The sequence below is a fragment of the Osmerus eperlanus genome, chromosome 26 (genome assembly GCF_963692335.1).
Source record: "Osmerus eperlanus chromosome 26, fOsmEpe2.1, whole genome shotgun sequence".
Taxonomy (NCBI): Eukaryota; Metazoa; Chordata; class Actinopteri; order Osmeriformes; family Osmeridae; genus Osmerus; species Osmerus eperlanus.
Window position 1 is genome coordinate 10,135,898 of NC_085043.1, and position 20,698 is coordinate 10,156,595.

The 20,698-nt window shown below is 46.7% G+C and overlaps 1 protein-coding gene across 1 annotated transcript; it reads left to right on the forward strand.

Annotated features, from left to right (window-relative positions):
* The first annotated feature begins 543 nt into the window (after positions 1-543).
* LOC134012673 (cAMP-specific 3',5'-cyclic phosphodiesterase 4B-like) lies at positions 544-19,819 on the forward strand. Its single transcript, XM_062452211.1, has 4 exons — positions 544-1,122; positions 14,463-14,558; positions 19,237-19,470; positions 19,775-19,819. Exons 2-4 carry the CDS (start codon positions 14,517-14,519, stop codon positions 19,817-19,819), a joined length of 321 nt encoding a protein of 106 aa, XP_062308195.1. The 5' UTR covers positions 544-1,122; positions 14,463-14,516.
* Positions 19,820-20,698: the final 879 nt, after the last annotated feature.

Consider the following 20,698-nt stretch of genomic DNA (forward strand, 5'->3'; position numbering starts at 1 on the left):
CTTCGCAACACGCCGCTGTGTCTGGCTTGTTTGTTTATTGTTGTCTGGTGTAATTTTCTTTTTTAGCTGCTTGACTAATACACGTATAAATCCAGTAGCCTACCTAGTCACATCGTCTATAGACACCTTCTTCCACAAACTCACACGCACGCAAGCATGTTGGAACACACGTCCACACACACAACAGAGATGGTTAGTACAAATACTTCTTTACTGAACTTAAGTAGATTTTTCTCCATGGCAACATTGTTTACAGTAGTAGAATATTTATGTATAATACAGCACATTAAATATTTCTGCGGAAAGGATGGCTAGGACCAATTTAGTTTGAATTCACGCCCAGCGGCCACTGGGCTATTTACAGGAACCGCTTGTATAACCTATCAACTCTCTTATGGGACGTAGTCTCTTGTTGTCAAAGAGAATGTGAGATATGTTAACGCAACATGCAAGGCAAGCTGCATTGCACTGGATACAGACTGCCGACTGTAGACTAACCGACTATTCTTTAAATAATTACTCTACCAGAGAACGAACTAGTCACACAACTGGGTGGAACTTTTTGGCCGTTGGTAGCCTGGTAGCCAGTATTCTTAACAGTCTCTGTGTATCAGGCTCAAGCTCGCGTCGCCACTCACGAGCTGGGCTCAAGCAGCGCGTGCACTGCTACAACTCCTTGTGTTTCTGCTGGCCGTGACAGACAGTGTCTGTTCTGCTCCTGCGCTCGGAAGAGATAACCAACAACATCGAGAACTATGTCTTTTTTCTCCATTCGTATGAGACTGGTCGTGAATGTGAAGCAGAACTGATATATTTAATTCACCTAATCGAAACTAACGACTTTGTAATCGTGTATTGACAGAGTGGAACAGCACACCGAGAGATGTGAAGAAGACTCGGGTTATAGCTGGATGTCTCCCGAACAAGCTTTTCGCTGGACTATAACTGTACGAGGTGGACTCCAGACTGCTTTGGAATAACGGAACCGACGGATGTCCGCGACCGGAGCTCGTTAAAAACGTGGAAACACGTTTTAGACGTTCTGGTATTGTCCACATTACACAGGCTTCGGAAAGATCTCTTTGTCACCTCACGCGAAACAGTGGATCATTTTTACACAAGGTAAAAGCGCGCTTAGATAGTTTATCATTTAGGCGACACTAATTATCTCTCAGTTTTCCTTTTATTGCCGTTGAAATGGTTAACATGATCGGAATTCCAGTTTGCTGGTCTTCCATATTCATCTAAGAAGGGAGTTAGCCTATGGAGACCCGCTTCCTTTGTTAACTTAAACATGCGTTCTGCGATGGGCTTCTCCTGGAAACTGACAGTTCACACGGTCGCCTACATTTTAACTTCCCATCTATTAGGCGAGGTAGTGGTGTGTTTATGCGAACTCTGCGATTTAAAATCTCGGTCTACAAATTAGATTAATTCGCTTCCTCGTCAATAGCCTATAGACTAGTCTCTGCGTACTAAACCAATGTTGACAATGGACTTCAAATTACTTAACACAACCTTTCAGAAAGCGGGGCTTTCAGCTTATCAGTTTGGCCCAAACTCTGTCTCGTTTCACCGTCTGATGGCTCTCTGCCAGGCTACACCTGACTCCGCTACACCTCGAGGCTCGATGTAACAGCCGTCACTGCGCTCCTGTTGCGCTGGCTGCCAGAATTAAAGGCCGTGTATGTCTAAAGGTTCAACAAACATTATTAACGCCCCCCCCGCCCCACACCCTCTATCTTTGTTTAGGGGCCACTACTACAGTCAGACACTAGACTGTTGGTTTTGACATTTCTCCACTAGCCGCTGTAATGGATTGACAGTAGGAGGGTGCGAGACGTGTGCATCAGAACACAGGTAGTTGAGGACTCGGCTTAGTGAATTATAGTAACTGAATGGCTTAAGAAACACACTTAAACAAATACATCTTGTTTCGTCTGTTGATCATTTGGCCCCTACTCTATCTACCCTCCCTCCCCCATTCCAGCTCATAACCTCTCTCTCTCTCTCTCTCTCTCTCTCTCTCTCTCTCTCTCTCTCTCTCTCTCGTTATCCCTCCATATATCTCTGTCTGTCTGTCTGTCTCTCTCTCTCTCTCTCCTCTCTCTCTCTCTCTCTCTCTCTCTCTCTCTCTCTCGTTATCCCTCCATATCTCTCTGTCTGTCTGTCTCTCTCTCTCTCCCCTCTCTCTCTGTAGCTCTCCCTCTCGCTCTTTCTCCCTCTCTCCATATCTCTCTCCATATCTCTCTCCCCACCCACCCCTTCCTCCTCACATCCCTTCCTCCATCTCTTTATCCATCCGTGTGTGTGTGTGTGTGTGTGTGTGTGTGTGGAGACACCTGGTTAAAGATTGCTGGTGGCTGTGAGCAGTGTCACATGTTCAGTAGGTGTGTGTGTGTTCAGTAGGTGTGTGTGGTGTTCAGTAGGGTGTGTGTGTGTTCAGCAGGTGTGTGTCTGTTCAGTAGGTGTGTGTGTTCAGTAGGTGTGTGTGTGTGTTCAGTAGGTGTGTGTGTGTTCAGCAGGTAGTCCTGGCAGCAGCAGCAGAGCTAGGGGGACCATCAATCAGTTCTGAGGTGTGGGTTCTGTCTTGCCAAGGCCACCGGCTGAATGATCACCTGATTTACTGTACATCACTCTCCACTAGAGATCTATTCTGTGTGTTTGGACAGAAAGAGAGAGGAGAGAGAGAGAGAGAGAGAGAGAGAGAGAGAGAGAGAGAAGAGAGAGAGAGAGAGAGAGAGAGGAGAGGAGAGAGAGAGAGAGAGAGAAGAGAGAGAGGAGAGAGAGAGAGAGAGAGAGAGAGAGAGAGAGAGAGAGAGAGAGAGAGAGAGAAGAGAGAGAGAGAGAGAGAGAGAGAGAGAGAGAGAGAGAGAGAGAGAGAGAGAGAGAGTGAGAGAGAGAGAGAGAGAGAGAGAGAGAGAAGAGATGAGAGAGAGTGAGAGAGAGAGAGAGAGAGAGAGAGAGAGAGAGAGAGAGTTTGCTGTGTCTTCAAAGATGTCAGGGTTTTTATGTGTATGTGGCATGATCTGAATATCCCTCAGTTTCTTTGGTCTTTGGAGATTTTACTGAAAGAGAATGGATGGATGGATGTGTGTTGTGTGTGTGTGTGTGAGAGAGAGAGAGCGCGCGCAAGTCATCAGTTAGACCTACAGTCGTCTGGCATCCTCATTAATCTCTCCGGGTGCTCTGGCTGGGATGAAATAGCCTCGGTCTGGTACATCTCAGAGACAGAAAATAAACACCCAACCAACACCTGGTACCCCAGGCTTGTGTTCAATACAGCAACACAAAACACAGCAGGAGGGATTTACATTTGGTTTATTATCTATAGCGTGTATTGAAGAAGGTGATATTGTTTGTGATAGACAGTAATCAGGGGAAAAGACTGATGAGAAGCCTGTACACACTAGACCTGCCTCCCTGGATAGCTTGATCCATAGGCATTACTAAAGCAAGGATGGGGGGTAAGTGGCTTGATGGAAGCTAAAAGAGGTCTTGGCTGATGAGATGATAGGATAATGATCGGAAGGTACTCGTGTGGAGAGACTGATGAATAGAGCTTTCTGCCAATCGGACTGACTTGTCTTTGCGTAAAGACCTCTCGCAATTGTAATGCTGCTTCAGAAAATGTATGGATGAAAGGTAGTTGTATTTCTAGGAGATTAAATGGCGAACTTGATGGCAATGCCAGGTACAGTCTTCTGCCTAACTGTGCCCGGGAAGGTTGAACGGAAAACACACAGCTTTTAAAAAAGAGACGGTTTGAAAGATAAAAGATTTTACAGTTTCAAATGTATCGTTGTTAGCTAGCCACCTAGCTTGAGTTGCCCAAATAAAAACAAGGGGTAAGTTTGCAACCTGTGCACAACCACTCGATCAAAATTCCAGAACTTTCTTGATTTTTTTCTAGATCTGTGTGTTTAGTTACCCAGAATTGAACATTTTTCAAGCTATTTTGATCCTTTTTCTGTAAAATTGCTAAACTACTGAACTGGCACTAGTTTTCAGTAGTATGAATGTGTGAACGTTGCATATGTGAATGTGCACGTGTTTCATATGTGTTTGTGTAAGGACAGTCTGAATTGTTTCCTAAACGGCCCCTCATAGCAACCACGTAGCACCGGGAAAATGTTTGTGGACCGACTGACCTTCAGAGCAGCTATAGAGCTACTTGTCGCAACAAAGAATTGTGTGCAATGTGTTAGTAAGCTAAGGGGTCCTTACTACAGAACAAACTGTATGAATGTGCTCACACACACATCTTACATGCATATGCGAACACACAAACATTGACAGACACTTTTGCACACAACACTGTCATCTACATAATTTAGTGAGTTAGTTTCAGTGAGGATGTTTGAAAGTGCTCCTCTGCGAGCCATCAAACCCAGCCAGACACTGTCACCCAGTCTGTTTATTTCTCTGTTCCTGGAGGAGTGTGTCTGGAACATTCCCATCATCACCAGTCATATAATGTAACGGTTTGCTTTCAACCATAGGGAAAGGGGAAAGGGAGTCAGGTGGCTGAGCGGTTAGAGAATCGGGCTAGTAATCAGAAGGTCGCTGGTTCGATTCCAGGCCGTGTAAAATGACATTGTGTCCTTGGGCAAGGCACTTCACCCTACTTGCCTTGGGGAATGTCCCTGTACTTACTGTAAGTCGCTCTGGATAAGAGCGTCTGCTAAATGTAAATGTAAAGTCAGGGGAATAATGTTCATTTTTTATAAAGCCTCGCCATTTTGGTTCTCATCCCCTGAGTTGCATCTTCTAGCAGTTCTCGCCAGTGTTCTGCCTCCCTGCCCCCTCGTTCTGCCTCCCTGCCCCCTCGTTCTGCCTCCCTGCCCCCTCATTCTGCCTCCCTGCCCCTCCTCCTCTCACAGCCCCCCCTTGCTCCCCCTGGGTCATCTGGCTCCACTATTCACGTTAGCCTGTGAGTGGATCACAAACGGAAATTAAGCTTGAAACAGGAAGACGGAAGAAAAAATAATATTCACTGTGTGTGTGTGTGTTATTGAGTGTGTGTGTGTGTGTGTGTGTGTTAGGTCAAAGTTAAGTCAAGTCCAGAAAGAGCTCTCACCGCCTGTAATCAGACACAGGCTGTTTCTTTGCTTCTGTCTCTGTAGATCTCCCTGGAGGAGAGAAACTCACTGACCGCTGCCAGAACATATCCAGCCAATCATATGAATGTCTGACTGAAGTGACTGCGGGGGTTTTGGCTGTTGCGGATTGGCGGATGTGTTTAACGTGATTGGCTATTTGGGATGCCGGGTCGATCTTGTGATTGGCTGGAGAGAAGAGGAATCTCCCTTGTAGGACCAATCAATAACACCCTGATGTCACCAGCCTCATTATGTAATGGGCAGACAGTCAATGCTATTGATCACAGCTGCCAACTTGGGCCTCAGCCGTGAATTGATTAACTCATGGATGAAACTGGACATGTCAAGTGTGTTTCCGTGTGTGCGTTGCCATAATTGTCTGCGTGTTTGTGTGTGAGAACGTGTAGGCTTGAGTGTCTGTGTGTGTTCAGTTGTCAATCAGCCTGTCTGCGTTTTTCCGAATGCAAAGCAGCAAGAATCCAATTTAACACGGTTGGGATAGTGAGGAACATGCTCATGCGACCACAGGGAACCATTTAAAGAGCCAATTCTGATTCCATCTCTCCGGCGTAATGGAAAACAGCTTTTTCTTTCTTTCTTCTCTCTCCCCCTGATCCTAACTTGTTTCTCAGGGTCTCGAGCGAGTAATTTTCACTTTCCTATTAGTTTTTGTTGGTTTTTAGGGGAGGTGATTATAGAGTGGTGTGTTATCATCCAGTCAAGCTGTGGTGTTCACCCTGTTACCCCCTCACGCTTTCTGGATCCAATCCACTTGTTTCTCAACGAGCTAAATCAGAAAACAGAAAAAGGATGAGAGAGAGAATGGGAACCTCACCACTGATGTTTTTAGGAGTCTTGGGGTGCTTCCTTGCGAGCAGGCAAGCCTAGGCCTTTTGAAAACAAGTGTCCTCCCAGGCCTGTTTAGGGTTAGAGCAGAATACGCATGTGGTCAGCCTGATGGGATATCCCAGCTGTGACGTCCTCTTCACTTAACTCTTGTCTCTAACCCTTAACCCACCCTAACCCTCACCCACCCCACCCACACACTCGAGAAAGAAATGTCTCGAGGAGAAGGGGAAGTAGGGCAATTTGTTTGGCCCTGTGACGTGTGTGTGTGTGGGGGGGGGGGGAGGGGTTAGACATCAGGCCTTAGTCTGTCTCAATCTCCATTCCACAGGAAATGCATCCATATTCGTCCCATCAAAATCCAATCAGGGTGGATTCACCCTTCCATGAAATACTAGTCATTTCCTGTGTTTGGTGGGCATGACCCTGATGTAAACAGATTTTCCTTGGAAGAGAATCTCCACTCCCCCTGTAAAAAAAATTATAAATAAATTGTTGGTAAACACACATGGTTATATAAACGTGCCCTCCATGTGTTAGCAGATCACCTCTGCTCTGAAACATCTGTGTGGTTTACAGGAGCTTACTGAGGGAGAGGACAGGATCAAAGCATGAAAGGAGTAATTGAAAAAAAGATTTTCTTTCATTTGTCCTGGGGGGAAAAATTAAAATGGCCTTTTCTGAGTTATCATTTGTCATTTAAACATAAATCTGTTATATGTGGTCCCTGCAGAGCAACCATATCCAACTAGGAGGACCCAGAGAGGGGATGTGTTGAGTGAAATCATTGTGGTAGAATCCAATACCACCCTGTTCTTATTGAACAATGTTGTGCATGAGCAGCAAAGCAACTACAAAGGGGAAAAACAGTGAAACATTCGACTTGTTTCCACCGGAGATTTTTGTATGTTCTGCTTGACGATTCAGAGCAGATCTCTTGCAGGACTGGACTTCAGCAACGGCGCCTTCCTTGTTTGAATAGTCAACGCAAAGTCTGGTCCTTGTCCGCCCAATCGATCAGAATGGTATTCATTATTGAGACAAGCACACTGTTGCCCCACAGAACGATGCTTTTTCACCTCGTAGATATCCTTGTAGCTAATACTGTAAATCTGTAGTCACTTAACCAAGTAAGAAGTACACCCCAACTACTCTTCATTAAACTGATCAATTTCCCTGGCTGAGAGATCTGTCCTACTACGTGTGTATAGAGGTGTGTGTTCTGTGTGTGTGTGTGTGTATATAGAGGTTCTGTGTGTGTGTGTGTGTCTGTGTATAGGTTATGCGTGTGTGTGTGTATAGGTTCTGTGTGTGTGTGTGTATAGGTTCTGTGTGTGTGTATATAGAGGTTCTGTGTGTGTGTGTGTGTGTATAGGTTCTGTGTGTGCGTGTGGATGTTTCGGGCAGTGACTGAAGAAGGGGATCCTTTGGAGATTCTGTTGGAGCTTTTAAACGTACACATTAGTTTTTGCTCTGTCTGAGATTAATAATGCTCTTAACATTTCATTGTTTGCCACAGCAGGCATCATTGATGAATTGTACGGTCTTCAACTTGCACTGTAGCTCCTCTGAACCACAGTCCATCGCTGGGACTCCCTTGGCTTAGCATGATCTTCAAATAGAATGTAAAAGTTAGATTCTTGATCCTTTGGAAAGCTGAACTCTCAAACAGATTGAACGAAAAAAAAAAATTACATTTAGATATGATCCAACATGTTCTCCATTGCATAAGAGCAATGTTGACCTGTGCTTCAATACACCATCATATAGTCCCATGTTGAGAGCCTATCTCTGCTCTCTCACATACTGTTTCAGACACGTTTATATATTTTTATTTCTGTATGTGCTGCAACACGAACGTTGGTCTAAATGAAAAGACGGCAGTGGAATTGCCAAATTTAAATGATTTCTCTCCGTCTTTCTAACATGTACAAGCACATTGACTGTGTGCTGTGTGTGTCTGTGTGTGCATCGAACAACAAACCTTTAAAGAAGCATAAGCTTGTTGTTGAGTGAGAAGGAAGAGCGTGTGACAGGAACACAATGTCGCTCGCTCATGGTTATCCGGGTGCTGACCCTGTCAGAAACCAAACTGTTCTGAGGGGAAGTGCCTGGTGATTGTGACACACAAGTCATCATTCATTCATTTAGCAGATGGTTTAATCCAAAGCATGGGGAGGGGAATTGAACCCGTATCTGCAGTCAAATGCTCTAACCATTGAGCTATACCCTCCCTTTTGTCTGAATGTTTTTAGGTGGTAAGCAGATCATGATACATCCAGTTGCACCATGACAGTTAAATGTGATGTCCAAGAAGGGCTGAACACGCTTTGCTGAGTAACGATACAAATGCTAAAAAAAAGTATGTTTTTGCCGAGCTGAATCAAGTCTGCCTCCGATCAGTGTCACCTGTGGTTTACATGATGGGAGACCTGCAGAACCCTGCTCTCTGCCTGCATTATAAATGGCAGTATTCCAGTTTCCTGTCCCCTCCCCTCCCCTGCGGAATGTAAAACAGAAAAGCGTGACGAGAGGGAGGGCCGCCCCGGCTCTCGTTATTAACGACTCCACGCAGCCTCGAGCGAGAGGGTGCAGAAAGAAACGACAAATTATAGTCAAAACAACCAGATGGAAGGCCAGAGAAGCTCGTCTGCCAAAGCCAGTTAATATCAGCCTCTCAGACCTTGCGCCGTCCAGAAAGGGGCCCGTGGTGGTGGCTGTGGGGTTCGGTTGGAACAGACGTGCTGGAAATGTGTTCCCTACACTTGCCCTGGTCAGCCCTGCAGGTCGTCTCTCATTAGAGGAAAGGACCCCGGCTAAAGCAACACATTAGCTCCCTGTGATGGTGGGTAGGTGCGTGTGTGATTAAGATGGATGAGTCATTTCTGTAATTCAGTGAACCGGGTGTATGCATGTGTGTACAAAATATGCACACGCGCTTGGCACCAACTCACACTCACACACACAGCCTATATAACCTGCTTTTAATAAGCTGGACGTCACTTTTTGACAAAACGCCCCTGTGTTTTCTCAATTTTCTCATATTTGTCGCACTTATATGGGTAGAATCCAATACCACCCTGTTCTTATTGAACAATGTTGTGCATGAGCAGCAAAGCAACTACAAAGGGGAAAAACAGTGAAACATTCGACTTGTTTCCACCGGAGATTTTTGTATGTTCTGCTTGACGATTCAGAGCAGATCTCTTGCAGGACTGGACTTCAGCAACGGCGCCTTCCTTGTTTGAATAGTCAACGCAAAGTCTGGTCCTTGTCCGCCCAATCGATCAGAATGGTATTCATTATTGAGACAAGCACACTGTTGCCCCACAGAACGATGCTTTTTCACCTCGTAGATATCCTTGTAGCTAATACTGTAAATCTGTAGTCACTTAACCAAGTAAGAAGTACACCCCAACTACTCTTCATTAAACTGATCAATTTCCCTGGCTGAGAGATCTGTCCTACTATGTGTGTATAGAGGTGTGTGTTCTGTGTGTGTGTGTGTATATAGAGGTTCTGTGTGTGTGTGTGTGTGTGTGTGTCTGTGTATAGGTTATGCGTGCGTGTGTGTGTATAGGTTCTGTGTGTGTGTGTGTGTATAGGTTCTGTGTGTGTGTATATAGAGGTTCTGTGTGTGTGTGTGTATAGGTTCTGTGTGTGCGTGTGGATGTTTCGGGCAGTGACTGAAGAAGGGGATCCTTTGGAGATTCTGTTGGAGCTTTTAAACGTACACATTAGTTTTTGCTCTGTCTGAGATTAATAATGCTCTTAACATTTCATTGTTTGCCACAGCAGGCATCATTGATGAATTGTACGGTCTTCAACTTGCACTGTAGCTCCTCTGAACCACAGTCCATCGCTGGGACTCCCTTGGCTTAGCATGATCTTCAAATAGAATGTAAAAGTTAGATTCTTGATCCTTTGGAAAGCTGAACTCTCAAACAGATTGAACGAAAAAAAAAAATTACATTTAGATATGATCCAACATGTTCTCCATTGCATAAGAGCAATGTTGACCTGTGCTTCAATACACCATCATATAGTCCCATGTTGAGAGCCTATCTCTGCTCTCTCACATACTGTTTCAGACACGTTTATATATTTTTATTTCTGTATGTGCTGCAACACGAACGTTGGTCTAAATGAAAACAAATTTAAATGATTTCTCTCCGTCTTTCTAACATGACCAAGCACATTGACTGTGTGCTGTGTGTGTCTGTGTGTGCATCGAACAACAAACCTTTAAAGAAGCATAAGCTTGTTGTTGAGTGAGAAGGAAGAGCGTGTGACAGGAACACGATGTCGCTCGCTCATGGTTATCCGGGTGCTGACCCTGTCAGAAACCAAACTGTTCTGAGGGGAAGTGCCTGGTGATTGTGACACACAAGTCATCATTCATTCATTTAGCAGATGGTTTAATCCAAAGCATGGGGAGGGGAATTGAACCCGTATCTGCAGTCAAATGCTCTAACCATTGAGCTATACCCTCCCTTTTGTCTGAATGTTTTTAGGTGGTAAGCAGATCATGATACATCCAGTTGCACCATGACAGTTAAATGTGATGTCCAAGAAGGGCTGAACACGCTTCGCTGAGTAACGATACAAATGCTAAAAAAAAGTATGTTTTTGCCGAGCTGAATCAAGTCTGCCTCCGATCAGTGTCACCTGTGGTTTACATGATGGGAGACCTGCAGAACCCTGCTCTCTGCCTGCATTATAAATGGCAGTATTCCAGTTTCCTGTCCCCTGTTAGGGTTAGGTGTGCTGTGTGTGTGTGTCTGTTAGCGCTCCTGTGTGTCTTCACATCTGTGTCTAATGCTGTGATAATTAAGCATAAGTAACGACAATTATTTTTCCACACAGGGACTAAGCAGGTCGGTGTCCTCCCCTACAGAGACGTCCGCTATCAGTCTGTTAAGCGCTGTTCACCGTGGGCCCGCCACCTGCACCAGCGAGCTCAAGCTGTCATTACCAAACTCCAACATAATCTCATAATGTTGATGCGCTGACACTGAGCATTATCCTCTTTATGTGAAACGAGCAGTAGAACCTTGCTGCCGATTATTTATTTGATGTGCAAAATCTAGATGTGGATCTGGAGCTTTCAAGCGGAGGGTCATGTGCATGTTAACCACCCCGGTCGTTATTCTAACAAATGTCTCAGCACAGATCATTAGGTAAACACTCTTGTCTATCCCAAATCATACATTAAACAGGTCCTTGTTTCGTCAAACGTGTGTGTGTGTGTGTGTGTGTGAGAGTTTGCATGCGAGCTGAACCAGGAAGCGTGTGAGCTGAACCAGGAAGCGTGTGAGCTGAAGCAGACCAGAAAGAAGGAAGCAGGTCTAAACATCTCTAACCAGTTCCTGTTCTGTTTTCACTCTGAATCACATGTTGTAGTTATACCTATTACACCTGCCACTGTAACTCTACCTCCAGGAGCAGGGTGGAGGTGGGACTCCAGCATACACTGTCATAGAGTATCTATCTAGGTTTTTTTTTGATAGTCTTATCGCAGGTGAGATGCTGTGCTTACAAGACGAGGCATCTCTAGACTTTATGCTAACGAGAGCGCGACAGAGGGTGTCCCTGTGTGCTTTTGATGTTCTGAGTTGGCTGCAAGTCATTTCTGTTTTTCTGTCATCAACGATGTGCATCTGTTTTTGGAACATGGTCGTCCTTTACCTAACCTCAAACTCCCCCTGAGCCCCTGAGCCCTCCATCCAGCTGGTGGAGAAATCTCCCTCCCTCTCTCCCTCTCTCTCCTCTTCTGCCTCCCCCCATCTCTCTCTCCTCTTCTGCCTCCCCCCATCTCTCTCCTCTTCTGCCTCCCCCCATCTCTCTCTCCTCTTCTGCCTCTCATCACTCCTGCTCACAGTCTAAAGCTTCTGGACAGCCTACTCTTGTTACAGTAGATCAGCCTATCAGAGAGACTGAAAATCCCTCCTGGTTTCTGAACAGGTTATTAGAAGCCTTGTGGTAGCTGTTTATTGGCTGTGGAGTCTATCTTGTATCGCTTTAAATGATTAACACAGGAGGTATTAAACGGCTTTGGGCCATTAGTCGCAGGTTTCATTATATTTAGTCATTTAGCAGACGCTCTTATCCAGAGCGAGGAATGCTAAACAAGCCTGGGAGGGTGCTGTCCTGCAGGGTTATGGAGGAATATGAACCCACAAGGGAGGGAAGAGCCTACCAATAGACTTGTGCTAACAAGATGGCCGTCTGCACTTTTTTTGGCTGGATGACAGTTCATTACATTTTTCATGTCTAGCTCTCAGGGCGTCTTGTGGAAAACATTATTTTAACTACGAAACATATTTATACAACCTCGCTTTTTCTGTTTCTGACAGTCTGTCCCATGACTTGTACAAATCAACACAGAGGATTATTGAGTTGTTTTTGTTAGTAACATTAACATTTAATTGACAGAGGGAACTCTTAAACCGCCTCAACTGAGAGAGAAATAATCTTCCTGATCTCTGTTGAATAACAAACATTTCCAATAAACCTCAATCCTCACAGTGGCATGTTTTCAACTCGCCCCTGGGATTAAGTGTTTGATGACACACTGGCACATTTGCGCGACGCTGGAGTTAATATCTGAGTTGCGTGATCTGTCGTTGCAACTAAATACAAAACACAGGAGCTACGATGTTCTACCCAGGAATAACGGCACGGCTGATTGAGTTACGGAGGCGTTCTGTGAGTAAAGGTAATGATTAAGCCTGATGACTCAGTACAGTGTTCTGTGGAAGCTGTGGTACGCTAGGCAGAGCAGTGGGCTGGTTCCTCTCTCCCACCCTCAAACGAGGATGGGGGTGTGAGAGAGGAGGAGACCGAATGGAGGGATGGGGAAGGAAAGAGATGAGCGAGGCCGATCAGGAGAGAGAGAGGTGTGGGAAAAGAGCCTTTGGGAATTGTGAGGCTGGCAGAGACTTCCAGGGTCACCGTCGCTGTGAGCCATATGTCTCTCACCTCCAGCTTAGTGTGACGGAGGGAGGAGGAGTGTGATGGAGATGGCAGGTTGAAGGTGGAGAGAGGAGAGACGGGGAGAGGGGAGAGGGGGGAGAGAGGGAGAGAGGGAGAGGGAGAGAGGGAGAGAGGGAGAGAGGGGGAGAGGGGGAGAGGGGGAGAGGGAGAGAGGGAGAGAGATTCAGAGAGAGTTGACTCTGGTCAAAGCTTCCTCTGTTCCGGCATGCGCTCGAGCCCTGACCGTACAGAGCGGTCTTGCACGTGTTCCAGAACATCCAGGAGGATCTGTCTGTCTGTGAGCATCTCTTTGTGCAGCCAGCCAGAAATTTCATTATCTCACCCAGTTCATTGTCCTCCACCCCAAAGTGCATCAAGGAATCACATCAAATTGCTTAATTCAACCAAAGGTCTTTTTGCATGCAGTAATGTAGACCTTGGCTACCACAAGGTGGTTACACAAAGCACAGAGCCTGGTTTTTGTAACCGTGCTATCATGACCAGAGCACCTGGTTAGTGTGACCTGCGTGAGTGAGGAGGGCACAGGAGGACGCTGCAGCCAGGAACTCCAGTCAAGATACACCTCTCTCTCTCTCTCTCTCTCTCTCTCTCTCTCTCTCTCTCTCTCTCTCTCTCTCTCTCTCTCTCACTCTCTCTCTCTCTCTCTCTCTCTCTCTCTCTCTCTATTCCTCTCTCTCTCTCTCTCTCTCTCTCTCTCTCTCTCTCTATTCCTCTCTCTCTCTCTCTCTCTCTCCTCTCTCTCTCTCTATTCCTCTCTCTCTATATATATATATCTCTCTCTCTCTTTCTCTATTCCTCTCTCTCTCTTTCTCTATTCCTCTCTCTCTCTTTCTCTATTCCTCTCTCTCTCTCTCTCTCTCTCTCTCTCTCTCTCTCTCTCTCTCTCTCTCTCTCTCTCTCTCTCTCTCTCTCTCTCTCTCTCCTCTCTCTCTGCCCTCCTCTCTCTCTCTTTCTCTTCCTCTATTACTATCTCTCTCTCTCTGCCCTCCTCGTTCTCTCTCTCTCTCTTCCTCTATTCCTCTCTCTCTTCCTCTCTGACCTCCTCTCTCTCTATTCAATTTATTGTTTCTTTATTGGCACGAGAAAATTCTTTCAATTACCAAAGCATTAAATCAATATAATCAAACCATAAAGATTGTCTGTGTCTCTCGCTCTCGCTCTCGCTCTCTCTCTCTCTCTCTCTCTCTCTCTCTCTCTCTCTCTCTCTCTCTCTCTCTCTCTGTCCATGTCTGACTGAAGTCTACTGTGGTTTGTCAGTGCCATGTCAGGGGTTCCAGCATGCCTTTCTCACAGCTCAAACCCTCGCCATCAAGAATAAAAAACACTATATTGTCTTTTGTTTTGCCATGCATATTTCACAGCACAGCGACAACACTATGTCCTTGAGTGTGTGAAAGAACTGTGTGTGTGTGTGTTGGAGCGTGTGCATGTCGGGTCCTTGTACCCGTGAAGAATGTTTGTGTGCCATCACTTTCCTCACAACGATATTGTGTGTATGTGTGTGTGTCATCCTTGCAGGTGTGTGTGTGAATCCGGGTGCCGTGGAACGGAGAGAGCAAGACTCCACAGAACATGAGGAAGAGCAGGAGCGTGCTGACGGTGTCTCCAAACGATGTAAGTACCTGATACAGGCCAGAAAGCACCTTCCAACCCTACTGGAGGGAAAACACAATGGCTGAGCCAAAGGGCGTACTAGGAGAAGTATCTCAGGAAGCTGGAGAGAATCAGATTCAGAATGGGATTTATTCGCCATGAAAGTTTGCACAGACAAGGAATTTGCTTTGGCAGGAAGGTGCATACAATAAACATATAGGAATTAGTGCTGTCAAACGATTAAAATATTTAATCGCGATTAATGGCATAGTTAACTCGCGATTAATCGCAATTAATCGCACATTTTTATCTATTCTAAATGTCCCTTGATTTCTTTTTGTCCAATAATTTTTTCTCATGTTAATGCTCTTATCAACATGGAAAAGTGGATCGGATTGCTTGGTGCAAATGTTTTTTTAAACTGAAAACTGGCTTTGACGAGGGGGCAGAGAATTCGCATCAGCTGTGTGATTGGCCATCAAGTGGTATTTCAGACTGGACGTGCTGCGATGATAGTTCAGTTCACAACGACAAAACAGACAGATCACTTTGGTCTTGTCAATGGAACCATTTGGCAACTTTTTAAAAGTAAACTTTCCATTCAGAATCTTATTGGCATCCATTTCGGCGTCTCGCGCTCGCCATACACTCAAAACGTAACGTTAGCCTACTACTCTTTAGCCGGCTCGCAAGCCCAAACAAGTAAGTGCGGCGTGCCTGTTGTTCTGTTTCCGGTCTAGCTAGATCCGGTGTGGTGTTGTTTTTCTAACGTCAGTAGTTGTTGTAACAGCATGTGAAAAAAACAACAACGTTTGCTAGGCCCAAAACGTTAATCGCGCGATAAAAAAATTGACAACGTTAAAATGGGTTTGCGTTAATGCCGTTAATAACGTGTTAAACTGACAGCACTAATAAGAACCTAAAATTTAAATATGTGGACTATCTATACTAAGGGTACAGAAACTAGCAGTACTAAGTGGAATTAGAATTAAATAAAATATACAATAAAATAAAATATAAGTTGCCATCATTTACAATATAAAAATACAAAAATACAAATATTAAAAAAAATACAAATGTACAAGATACAATTTTGTAATGCAGTGCAAAAAGCAGTGTGTTTTAAGCAGGAAGTCATTAGTCAGTGTGGACCTTTGGCCTTGTTGAAGATGAGAGAGCGGGAGAGAGAGCGAGAGAGCGGGAGAGAGAGCGAGAGAGAGAGAGAGAGAGATGTGTGGTTACTCTGTTTACCTCACTGTGTATCTCTCTCACGCCATCTTCTGCTTTCTCCATCTCAACGCCTGTCATTACCTCTAGGTCTTTCTTCTCTTGGTACATTTAGTTTTAGAGGGTTAGCAATGTGCATTGTGTGGTTCTCTCAACAGGTGGACAGAAGGAGGCCTGGCCAGCAGGATTGTGTTTGTTAGGAGGTGTGGTTGTTTGTGTGTGTACTGTGTGACACCAGAACAGGGGGGGGGGGGGTAGACCCTGGAGGGTCCTGAGCCCTGATAATGTCCCTTCCCTGAGTGTGTGTGTGTGTTTGTGGTAATTGGTGAGACAGGTGCATGGGTAGAGCTGAGGGAGCAGGGGAGAGTGTGTGTGTGTGTGTGTGTGTGGGGGGGGGGGGGTGTGTCAGAGAGACTAATGAGTGGGTTGCTGTGTGTTGGCGGTGTTTTAGTCTGCAATGTCACAGGGGGCGGGGGGGAGGAGGGGGAGGAGGAGGAGGAGGAGGAGGAGGGGAGGAACCGGGGTTGAGACAAGAGCGGGAGTTGAGTGGAGGGGCGTACGACTCACTAAATCCTTCCAGCGACGAGCTGAAAAGCTCCAGCCCCTTTTTATTGAATATGAAATCCAGAGTCCATCGTGAAGGGTCTGTTGACCTGATTCCTGGATGAATCATCGGCCCTCTGTGCTACGATGACTTATCCCTCAGAGATGCTCTCACAGCCGGTCGCTTCATCCCCTCTCAGCGCCGGGGGAGCCAAGCATCGCTGGCCCACATACATGGTCACAGACTTCATTACTTCTGTTAGTGACAGTTAGGATGGTTTGACCTGTTGGTGGTAAGGCGTGTCGGCCCTAGGTCCACTGACACTTTGTCTCTGAATGTAAAAACAATGACTGCTGTAACTAGCTAGCTCTGTCATATTTCTCTTTCCAATGTGGTGCTGGTTCAGTTGCCTGTAGGTTTGCTCATAGATGATAGATTGGGTATGTGTGTGTGGAGCATTCGTCTTTTTGCTGTTTAACACAGCCTACATACTGTGAGTTTGCCTCCTCCTACAATATCTCTCTCTCTCTCTCTCTCTCTCTCTCTCTCTCTCTCTCTCTCTCTCTCTCTCTCTCTCTCTCTCTCTCTCTCTCTCTCTCTGTATCTCTCTCTCTCTCTCTCTCTCTGTATCTCTCTCTCTCTCTCTCTCTCTCTCTCTCTCTCTCTCTCTCTCTCTGTATCTATCTCTGTATCTCTCTCTCTGTAGCTCCCCCTCTCTCTCTCTGTATATATCTCTGTATCGCTCTCTCTCTGTGTATCTCTGTCTCTCTCTCTCTCTGTATCTATCTCTGTAGCTCTCCCTCTCGCTCTTTCTCCCTCTATCTTTGTCTCTCCCTCTCTCTCTCTTTGCTTGTGCCTCTCCTCACCCTCTCCTCTGTCCCTGAGCCTTTAGAGAATGTCTGTTCTACCTCCTCACGGTCACCTCTTCCCTTCCTCCAAATACTGGCCCCCTCACCTCTCCCTCCTCTCCCTCACTTCTCTTCTTCTTCCAGGGACAGTGCTGTGGCGGTTTGCTTTGTGTCTCAAGGATGATGGACGAGAAAAATAAAGACATTCAGTGTCAAAGAAGTTCACGTCGTGTTCCTTCCACACAACACAGAACACCTTGGAGAACTGCTTCTCTCTACAGAACAACTTGGAGAACTGCTTCTCTCTACAGAACACCTTGGAGAACAGCTTCTCTCGCTACATAACATCTCAGAGAGAACTGCTTCTCTCTACAGAACATCTTAGAGAACTGCTACTCTCGCTACAGAACATCTCAGAGAACTGCTTCCCTCTACAGAACATCTTAGAGAACTGCTACTCTCGCTACAGAACATCTTAGAGAACTCCTTCTCTCTACAGAACATCTTGGAGAACTGCTTCTCCCTGTACAGAACGACTTGGAGAACTGCTTCTCCCTCTACAGAACACCTTGGAGAATTCCTTCTCTCTACAGAACACCTTGGAGAACTGCTTCTCTCTACAGAACATCTTGGAGAACTGCTTCTCCCTCTACAGAACATCTTGGAGAACTGCTTCTCCCTGTACAGAACGACTTGGAGAACTGCTTCTCTCTACAGAACACCTTGGAGAACTGCTTCTCTCTACAGAACACCTTGGAGAACTGCTTCTCTCACTACAGAACACCTTCTGAACACGGCTTCCGGTCGGGAGCGAACCCTGGGCTCCGTCCGAGACGTCTGAAGAGAAGAGCCATGCTCTGGCTGCGACGCCCCGCGCGTCTAAAGAGGCCACCCAGTGGAGTGTAAACATGGTTATTTATGCCCGGCGATCACTCAGAACACAAGCAGCACACAGCCAGACAAACCAGGAGGGGAAATTAGGCGGAAGGAGAGATGGCAGGGAGGGAGAGAGACCTGGGGGGTAGTGGAGGGGGGGTTAGTGGAGGGGGGGGGGGTAGTGGAGGTAGGGGAGGGAACGAGGGGTGCAGAGCTAATAAACTCCCCTGACAGCCAGATTCTTAACTGTGTTTATGTGCCTCCCTTTTAAGGAGCCTTGTGTGTGTGTGTGTGTGTGTGTGTGTATGCGTGTGTGCATTTCCTTTAACACAACTTAGAATAATTACTTTAACCAACCTTAAAGACTCTAAACCTACTCAATACAGAGTGAAAAAAACAACCCTGTAACTGTGTGTGGGTGGGTGTACGTGTGTGTGTGTGTGTGTGTGTGCGTGTGTGTGTGTGGGTGGATGTGTGTGTGTGTGTGTGTGGGTGGATGTGTGTGTGGTTTGAGCCACATATGCTGTGTGTCCTTAAAGTCAGTTGCAGCCATCTCAGCTGTTACGGACCTGTGGCGCCCCTGGTGGACAGAGATATGAGGCACCAGCTAGTCTGAAGGGAATAGAACCAAAAATGTGTGTTATCCTAATGGTGGCTGTTTTTCTAACATTTACATTCACATTTAGTCATTTAGCAGACGCTTTTATCCAGAGCGACTTACAGTAAGTACAGGGACATTCCCCCAAGGCAAGTAGGGTGAAGTGCCTTGCCCAAGGACACAACGTCATTTTTCAAGGCCGGGAATCGAACTGGCAACCTTCAGATTACTAGCCAGATTCCCTAACCGCTCAGCCACCTGACCTTTAGGAACCTAAATCAACAAATCCAAAATGCTTTCCTCACTCTCTCTCCTTCTCTCCTTCCTCTCTCTTTCCCTTCCTCCTCTCCTCCCTCTTCTCTCCTCCCTCCTCCCTCCTCTCTCCTCTCCACCCTCCTCTCCTCTCTCCTCCCTCTCTTTTTCCCTTCCTCCTCCCTCCTCCCTCCTGCCTCCTCCCTCCTCTCTCCTCTCTCCTCTCTCCTCTCTCCTCTCCTCTCTGCTCCCTCTCTCTTTCCCTTTCTCCTTTCTCCTCCCTCCTCCCTCCTCCCTCCTCTCTCCTCTCCACCTTCCACCCTCCTCTCTCCTCCCCTCCTCTCCTCTCTCCAGGACAGTAAGGATCCTCTTGACTGTGGTCTGGGTGAGTCCTTCACCTCCCCCTCCTGCACGCTGGGCGTCGACCTGCGTCGTGGCCGCAGGCGTTTCTCCGGCAACCTGCAGCTTCCCCCGTTGTCGTGGCGACAGTCGGAGAGGTCGCGGACCCCCGACGACGACGTGATGACCCGGCCTACGACCCTGCCCCTCCTGGCTCCGCCCCGCATCGACATCACAGACCCCGAGCGGGTGAGTGTCTGGTGGGTGGGTGTGGCGAGGTCATCACAGTCGTCGGGGGGCTCCAGACGCTCTACCCAGGGAAACTGATGTGACCTCTGACCTCCAACCTGCCCGGGTGACAGACTGGCTGTCATCCCCATCTCTTCACTCTCACAGCGTGTGTGTGCTTCCTAGTATTAGTGTGTGTGTGTGTGTGTGTCGATGGGGCGTGCTTCCTCATGACCTCATCAGCACCTGGGGAATGTGTCTTTCTTCTCCTCTACTTTCCCTTTCCTCCTTTTCTCCATCCCTCCATGTCCTCTCACCGCACCAGCCCCTGAGGGCCCACAACATTGTCCACCTGCCCGGCCTTGAATGAGGATCCCGCGGCGCTTCAGAGGAGGGTTGTGAAAGGGAAAGTCTGGCAACCTTCTATTCTTCTGCCCAAAGTGCCTGGGAAGTCAGACAGAGGAAACAATCCCGCCTGTGTCCCTGGAGCACAGGAGCACGGAGGGGTTGCCAGGTTGTTGAGCTCTCTGGGTTGTTATCCCAGACTCCCCTCCCCGCTCTCCTAATGGGTCAATGCTAACAAAGCGGCCGTCTGATGTTACATGTTGACTTTACTGCGGAAGCGGTTGTGGAGCCTTTCTGTACTCGATGGTGAAAAGGTACCTGACAGCAGTAGGGGACCTGGAGTTGTGTCCTAGCAACGTGGCTCCCCAAGGTCAAGTTTGTTATGTTTCACTATACTGAGGACATTTGGTCCCCACTATGGTAGTTAAACAAGACCACACACACACACACTCCCTCTCTCTGTCCACAGACTGGACTGGAGCCAGCTGTCCACTGGTGTCAAATCCAGATAAGCATTTAGTTAACGAGCTAATCAGAGAAAATGAATTCAGGGCTCAGCAGTGTGGAGGTATGGGTGTGTGTGACAAACACACACACACACACACACACACACACACACACACACAGTCCTGTGTTGAAGGGTACTGAGACTGCAACATCTCCTCTCGGTATGGTGTTGCATTTAGCTGTCATAGACTTTCCAGACATGATACATTGTCTAGTAAATCACCCTTAATGTGAGTTGGGTTTGTCTGGTGAAATTTATCAATTAAACTCGATTATATTCAGCTGGTTTCATTAGTGCAAAACGACATTCAGCTCTTAACAGAGCTTTGAATTCAAGGTGTAGTACAGTAACCGATGCCTGCCTTTCCAGATTCCACCAAAAGGGGGCAGTTTGGCT